We start from the raw sequence: 8,305 nt of genomic DNA on the forward strand, positions 1-8,305 counted from the left end.
AGTCATGTTTGTGTGTCTGAAGCCCGATGGGGTCATGTTTACTCACTGAGTGATGCACTGAGGACTCTGCAGCTCCTTGTGAGAAGCCTGGTCCTTTCAGATTTTGCCATGCATTTTTGTATCAACTCCTCAAGGAAAAAGTAAATTTTATTGCAGGATGCCAGCTCTGTTCCTGGCAGAAATACATAATATAATTCAAGTAGTTGTGTAATATTTCCTTCCTGGTTACAGTGTAGCAATAAAAGGTGATATTAAAGCATTGTAAGACCTTTGCAAAGAAGATACTTAAATGTTGATTAAGGATTTAAATGTTGGTCCATTTTAATGCATGAAAACCAGAGTATTCAATCTGGGATCTATTATCCCAGTGCTTAGGTTGTAAATAACAAAAAGATCAGCTGAATTAATTATTTGAGGGAAAAGATCCTCAGTTTTGTTACAGATAAAATTTATTCTGTTGTACACAAATAAAAATCATTAAAATGCAAATTAACAGATTTTAAATAAGGGGTACAATGTTAAAGTTGGGAAGTGTGACTGTTGTTAGTGGGTTTAAATAAAAAGCATTTCCATTTTCCAACAAAATTTGAAATATTTTTCATACTCTCACCTTTTGCAAATGTGATAGCTTGCCATTGTAAGGCCAGGAAAATTACAGAAGGATATCTCTTTAGTTAATTTTTATTTTTTGATTACTTTTATGGAAATAAAAATTTAAGGATAATTCAGTCTTTTCAGCTGTGCAACTGAGCAATTTCCTTTGCTTCCTGCTCCAGCAGCCTCAGCCGTGTTGCCTGGATACTCTATCTCCTGCAGCATCTGTAAATTGGCCAATTCAACAGGAGGATTCATATTCTAAATAAAAGCCAAGTCTTGGGGCGGGAGGGGGGATGCTTTGTCAGCTGGGAGCCTGAGTGCTGCTGCAAGTCTTGCTGCTGAGAAAAATAGGTGTTTGTTTGCTCAGTTGTACAGGGCTATCTATTTAACAAGAATTAAACTTTGAATTTCTATGCAGAAAGATGTTCAACAGTCATATTTCATAATGCACTTCTGCAGGCATGTGCTTATCTCATGCTGACTTTAAATACAGTGTAATCCAAAGTTAAGTAACTTGCATCTCCATGTCTAATATTATTAATACACTGGAATATAAAATTATCAATTTTCCTCCCTTTTGTAATTTTATCTTCAGAGTTAATTTATTTTGCCTTCCATTTTTTCAGAAAAATTCTTTTGCAAAGTACAGATAAATACTTTCCTTTCTTCTTCCCTTTCTTTCTTCCCACAAGTGATTGCTGGCAGTTTTATCAGCACAGATTTGATTCCATTAGAATTCTTTCAGGCTTTTGGGAGCAAAGCAGCGAAAGAAGCAGAATGGATAATGCAGTTCTTCTTATTTTTTTTCACATGTATTTGCAGAACTTGCTAAATTAAGTGAGCAGAGTTTAAGGAAAATTTTGATTATCAGTTTATTCATGTGTAGAGTTTTATAAAGTTCAAAATTTAGAAAATTGGTGGTTCAGCCTGCTACCTCTGTAATAAGCTGAAAAAGCCATTTGCTAATGGGTGTAATTTAATTTTCTCAACTTAATTTTTCCATTTTTAGATTTCACTGCTGCTCTGTGAAAATAGTGCAATGTACAAAATGTTCTGTTGGAAATGTTCATCTGGAGCTGGAGTAAGCTTCTAATGTATGATTGTACAGCAGGAAGCCTCTACTGCTTCAGCAACATAACCCAGCCTTTCGGCCTTTGTCTGCTTCAGTTGCCCTGTTAAAATTACAATATACATAAGAATATGATAAATGGTCTGGTTTTCCTTTAATTCGAAGTAAAAATGAAAAAAATAGTCTGATCTTTAATCTCATTATGCTTTTTGTCTCATTTTGCATTTTTTTCTTACTGGCAGTTGTGGCATAATTTTAACATTTTCCTGCCAGAATTTTTTTTTTCCTGAAGGCAAATTAAATACTGGAAAATTCAAGTTTTATAAAATTGAGTGTCCTTTCTCTTGACAGTCACTGGTTCTTATGAGCCCTTCTGTATGTGCAGGCTGTGAGCAGAGCTCTGCAAGAGGTCTTCTCATGTATGAGTGTCTCAATTGGCTCTTGTAAATAAGCATGGAATTCTTTGTCCTGGTAAACTTCGATTCCAGACTCTCATTCCTGCATTAGTGGTGCTATTGCTCCCTCTGGTGTGTCCTGCAACTCTGATGTCTTTTTAAGACCTGAAGTTTTTATGTAAAAAATAATGTATCATTCTAACAAATGTAAATATGAGCAGTAAACACAAATCCCAGAGTTCTGCAAGAGATCCCTGACAAAATTTATTTTTATATATATTTTTAAGCAACATGAAAATACATTGTGTGTTCAAACTGAACATCTTATTAAAACAAGAACCGTCTGGAGCAGAGTTGGATTGCCAAGCAGTTTCTGATTTAGTTCTGCATAAAATTAGAGGTGACTGTAAGCTTTGATAGCTGCTGACATTTAACAAAGAAGTCCCCACTCATGTAATGCATTTCTGCTTTAGGAATGTGATCACAGATTTATTTTTTAAAGGTTCAGATTACCTTTGGATTACATTGTGAGCTTTTTTTGTACCTGTAGCCTTCTGCACAGCAGTACCACAGTGAGCTGAGTCTGTGGTGTATTTGAAATTTTCAGTGCAGTGGGATCTAAGTATTCCTTCACTGACCTGAACTCTGTTTCAGGGAGTTAACTTGGGTATTTTAGTGAATATCTCTTCCAACTGCATTCATTATTTCCATGCTGGGGGTATCTGACTTGTGTACGTGTCCAGCAGTGTTGGCCTCTTTTTCCTGGATAAAAGTGCAGTACCCCAAAGATTCCAGTTTTAATGGGGCCACTGGTACTGCTTTCCAGTCCCACATAATTGAGACTACATGTGCTATTTGATTTGAGGCTGAAGGGAATAGAAATAAAAGCTGAACTTGTGGTCAGCATTGTACATTGCAAAATCTGAGAATTCCTTCAAGATGATCTACTTAAAGTACTCTGTTTGGACACTTTTAGATTGCTACTGCCTTTGGCTGTGCTGTTCAAGAGCATTGGTGCTTCAGAAACTGGGGAGAGGTTTGGAGGTTTTTTTAAGGATTTTAAAAATACGTTTCCTTTTTTGTTTTAATTCATAACAGAATTCAAAGCAACCCCCAGAAATTGTTTGAAATTGCTTAGTGGAAGGTATCGTAATTTTAACATGACGAGACATCTGTTTTCCTGTAGTTCTTTAAGTAGTTAGATTTGTTTTCCACCCTTGCAAAAGTCCTGAGTAAGAGCAGATGTGTCAGTGGGAAATGACCTCACATCATGAAATTTCTGAGCTGACATACTTGGAATACTTGACTCTCCCGAGTTGCTTTCCCATATACTTTTGGAAGTTTTCACATTTTGGTTTTTTATCTCTCTAGGAAACCTTCTCATCCTCAGCTTGAAGCCTTCATTAAGCATATGTCCAAAGGGTCTGCAGCCCAAATGGATGGTTCTCTGAGCAGCCTGCCTCACTTCCCCAGTCATTCCCTGTGTGAAATGGGAGAGCTTACACAGACAGGTGAGTTCCCCTAGCAGCTCTGCTTGAAAAGGAATCTTCTGATTCTCTTGATAATGACATAAGTGCTTTTTTTGTGGAAGCTTATCATGTTGGTCATATCCTAGGCTATGCTGGGACATGGATCAAGTATTAGACTCTCAACTGTAAAAGTGGCTGAAGTTGTAGAAATCATGCTTTGTCCTATAGCTTGACAATCCTGTTACACACTGGTCAATCTTGGCATCTCTAAACTTCCTTTGTAGCAAGTCAGAGCACCTTTCTTTCATGTTGCTTCACACCTCAGAATTCCTCTGTTACCCTTGTGACAAGCAGCACTGCTCAGTCCCTCCTGAGGAAGATCTGGTGCTCTGTTACTGACAGGACTGTGATCCAGAGGGACCCTGTGTCCCCTACAAGAGATGCTGATGTAGCAGACCAACCTGATGTTTGTGTTAGGGAAATGCTTTATACATCTGGTGCCTGTCAAGTCCTTATGTGTTCTGGGATCTCTTTGAAATGAATCCTTGGCCACTGTTAAGTCTTACCAAGTGGTATCAGGAGAAACAAGGCAGGACACCACTGAAATTGCACACAACGCATAGATGGTGTCACTGAGCTGGCATCTGGGACTCCTGTGGCTGGCAGCAAGGTATATAGAGGTGTTCTAGTGCATAAAGGGTGTTCATGCCTGTTGCTTTGCTGCTGTTCGAGAGGTGTGGATTCTGGAGCAGAGGTTTTGGCATGTGAGAAGGATGCATTCTCCAGCTGGATAAAAGCAGAGCTTTAGCATAAATTATCAAGCAATTTAAATACTCCCTGAAGGAAGATGGAGAAGGAAGCTTGAGGCAATTGCTACACCTCATGATTGTTTTGTGAGTTTACACACTAATTTACATTTTGTCTATTTGTGTCCTGACTGCTGGTGGTTTTATTGGCTGCCATAAATTTTCAGGGCACAGCATTCTCTGCCTGCCTGAAAACCTGACTGAGGTGCAGTCTTCAAAAACACTTTACTTTTATAGTCCTGTTAGACCCATTCAGTGTGTGTCTTAGTCCAGAGAATTAGTATTAAACCACTGAGTTTTTAAACAAATTTTATGGAACCAACTTCTTTTCTAATAGTTTGTAGAATCTGAGAGATACTGAAGAATGGCAAGTTGCGCATGTTTCAAATAGTTTTTGTAATAGTCATCATGAGTGAAGTACAGTTTTGCAAGTTTATAACCTTTTAACAAATCATTCATTTGTCTGTAAGGCTACTAGCTGTAATTTTTTTTTTTTTTGCAAAACTGCAAAGATTCTAATCATGTGTTGCAATTTCTGTTGAAATTCAGGCGTTGTACAGCATTTGCGAAATGGACAGCTGCTCCGAGAAATTTATATCAACAAACACAAGCTGCTCCCTGGTGACTGGACAGCCAAGCAGCTCTACTTGGAGACCACAGGGAAAAGCCGAACGCTGCAGAGCGCACTGGCGCTGCTCTACACCTTCCTGCCAGATTTTGACTGGAAGAAAATTAGCATGAGGCACCAGTGGAGCACCATTTTCTGCTCAGGAAGCTGTGACTGTCCCATGAGAAACCACTACCTGGAAGAGGAGCAGCGCAGGCAGTACAGCTTACGGGTGAAAAACAATGATTTGGAGAAAATCTATGTGGATATGGCAAGGATTGTGGGCATTCCCACCAGGCAGCTGAGAGCTTCTAACCCCATCGATTCTCTCTTGTGCTATTTCTGTCATAATGTCTCATTTCCATGTACCAAAGCTGGCTGCATTAGTATGGAACACTTCAAAGTAATCAAAAGACACCAGCTGAAGGATGAGAGAGAAAGACAGGAAAAGAAACTTTACTTCTTGTACGCACTATTGGCTACTCATCCTCTCCTCAACCAGACTGTTAATAGGCTGCAGCGTATTGCAGAAGGCAAGAAGGAAGAGGTGTTTGTTCTCTACTCTGCACATGATGTCACGTTGTCACCTGTTCTTAGTGCCTTGGGCATTACAGAGGCCAGATTTCCCAGATTTGCTGCCAGATTAGTTTTTGAGCTGTGGCAGGATGGGAAGAGGCCCAAAGAACACTTTATCCGCATCCTGTACAATGGTGCTGATGTCACATTCCAGACCTCGTTTTGCAAGGATCATTATAAACGTTCCAGCAAACCAATGTGCCCACTAGAAAAATTTGTCAACTTTGTCAAGAGGGATATGTTCTTAATTTTTAACAGTACAAGCTACTATGATGCATGTCATAGGAGAGCACTGTAGAGAAGGGAGGAGACAAGGAGGCAGTGTTAACTTATGTCAGTGATCTGTTTTCTGGCAGACTCAGTTTTCTTACTTCTTGTATTTTTGTGTGTAAGTACAGAGGGGTAATGCTTGAAACATTCTTCAAATAGGTTTATTTTCATTCAGGCTGCAGAAGCCTTCAGTAGAAGAACAAATGCCAAGGGTTGTGTGTATGTGTACGTTCACAAATGCTGTTAACTGTTGTGATAAATCACTGGCCCTTGCTTGACTGAGTGAGAGCATAGACTTTGTGCTTCTCAGTTCCAGAGCAATATTTGGACAGCATAAATTTAAAGCCAAAACTACCTTTTTTTTTCCACCACCATCTCACAGTCGTTTGAAGCAGTTCATGTCAGGGTCATTATGAATTCCAGGTGTCTGCATTAAGGCATTTGTAAGGAATTTTTGAATTTCTTTACTCAGAGGAAGCCTTCTAATATTATGGGGCAGGTCCTTAAAGCAAAGTGCATGTATGTGTGTGTGACTACTTCCCTGAGCATGTACAAAGGAGCATGTGCCTTTTGCACCTCACACACCTAAAAACCCTTGGCTGTTGTTGCCAGTGCCAGAGAGGGGTGTACTGGAAAAGGGATACAAAACTCTACTCTTTGATCGCACTTTCAGCACTTTGAATAGTTCAAACACAGTCTAGAAACATGTAAAGGCCTTGTGATGTTAAAATAGATAGCAAACACTAACACTACCACTAAACCTGAGTGGGAAATTAGGGTTAGAAATCAGTTTTATGGTGAAGTGTTGGGCACTTTCCCATTGTGAACACGTTCAAGCTGTTGTGCTATGAAACAAATCAGTGTTTTAGGAATTTGCTGTGGTGACTGCTTGAGGCAGCTTGACTAAATACTGAGAAAACTTTGTAGTTGAGTTAGTATTTTTATGGACTAGGAAGCTCTTATTTTGTAAGACCAGACTTGTACATGCTGTACTGTGTATCTTTATAACACAGTAGATTTTTCTTACTTCTTTAGTTTGTAAAGACTTGTGGAGGTCACTTTTTAGACATTTTTTTCCCTTGATCAGGATGTTTAGACTTAAGAATAAACTGCCTGTTATGGGTAATTTGAACAATGAGCAGATATGAAAACTTCAGACTGCTTTCATCTCTGTAGGAGTAGTAAATTGAGAACCAATTTTTAATAGAACTCCTAGAAATTTTATAGTGATGGAGGTTTTTTAACCTCTAGAAATAAATTAGTGTGTGAATTGTGATTCAATGGTGCTAGTTTGTCAAAGAAAACATAACTCAGCATAAGTTCTCTGACTCTTGGTATTCCAGTCTCTGTTTTCAATGCTGCATTTGAACATGTTTCTTTAAATAAAATTCTGGGGTCTCTTTGTGTATTTGTTGTGTTATATTCATTGTGACTTGCTTAGCCATTTGGAGGAACAGTGGATATTGTCATGGTGCTCGTTGCATTTCTAACTTCACTTGATCTGTCCTAGGCCCCAGTCTGGTCAGGAACAAGTAAACATTTCATGAGCACTGAACTAGAAATCCTGATACAATATTTGGGGCTTTTGTACCACATTGGAGTGCTAACCTTTCTGTCTAAGAGACTGGATCTGCTTGTCATCATCCCTGCTTGTGTGCTGGAGGGCAAACAGGAAGAGACAATCTGAGAGGTGAGCTGACTGTAGAAATTAGCTGAAGGGGACCTTTGGTCCATCATAAGTAGCAAATGTAGAGACCCCATAACTTTCTGTTGAGGTGGAACCTCCTGTGCTTGTGTCCCCACTGCCTCTTCTCCTGTCCCTGGGCAACTCTGTAAAGACCTCTGTTATGGCTCCCTTTAGGTATTTATACAAATTGATGGAATTTCCTTGAGCCTTCTCTTCTGTAGGCTAAACAGACCCAGCTCTACCCTCATGTCACGGGATCCTTGATGATCTTGGCTGTCAGTGGGGACTTTCCAGTAGCTCTGTCTCTCTTGTCCTGATGTGATAACAGCACTGATGGCTGTTTCAGCCAAAACGGCCTCCACTGTGGTCAGGCAGTGACAGGAAACCTGGATTGGGGGATTTAAGGAAATCTGGAACTAAATTTCAGTTACAGCCTCATGTCGTGAGTACCTGCTCACCTGTATGTTCGAGGGTCACTGGGTGGGCAGAACCAAATCTTAAGTGTAAAAATAATTTTTAGAAAGGGCAAAAGTTAATTATTATGTGTATGCACAGGTCATTAAGATACATCTAAGCCATACACACAGAGGATCTGCAGCAGTGAAAGACTTGACCCATCTCCAGTGCCACCAGAAGGGCTAAAGCAAAGAGCTGCAGGGCTGAGATTCTCACAAGCCTTGGACCTGGCTGTGATAAGCAAACTGCATTATTGAAGTTGATTCATCATTACCTTTTGAAGTTTGACCTAATTTATGATTCAATTTGTAATTTCAAGTGGATTTATATTTAGGTTAAGGTAACAAATGTAACTACCTGAACAATGAAAAGA

The 8,305-nt window shown here is 39.4% G+C and overlaps 1 protein-coding gene across 2 annotated transcripts in view; it reads left to right on the forward strand.

The window, feature by feature from the left end:
- The window catches only part of PXYLP1 (2-phosphoxylose phosphatase 1), a 48,324-nt gene extending 41,127 nt beyond the window's left edge, over window positions 1–7,197 (forward strand). For both annotated transcript variants that reach the window (XM_033069211.1, XM_033069212.1), the window contains exons 5-6: window positions 3,433–3,572; window positions 4,886–7,197. In XM_033069211.1, coding sequence (XP_032925102.1) covers window positions 3,433–3,572; window positions 4,886–5,817 — 1,072 coding nt within the window. In that variant the 3' untranslated portion in view covers window positions 5,818–7,197. The remainder of the gene's footprint in view (window positions 1–3,432; window positions 3,573–4,885) is intronic.
- Window positions 7,198–8,305: the final 1,108 nt, after the last annotated feature.

This window comes from Catharus ustulatus, chromosome 10, assembly GCF_009819885.2.
Source record: "Catharus ustulatus isolate bCatUst1 chromosome 10, bCatUst1.pri.v2, whole genome shotgun sequence".
Taxonomy (NCBI): Eukaryota; Metazoa; Chordata; class Aves; order Passeriformes; family Turdidae; genus Catharus; species Catharus ustulatus.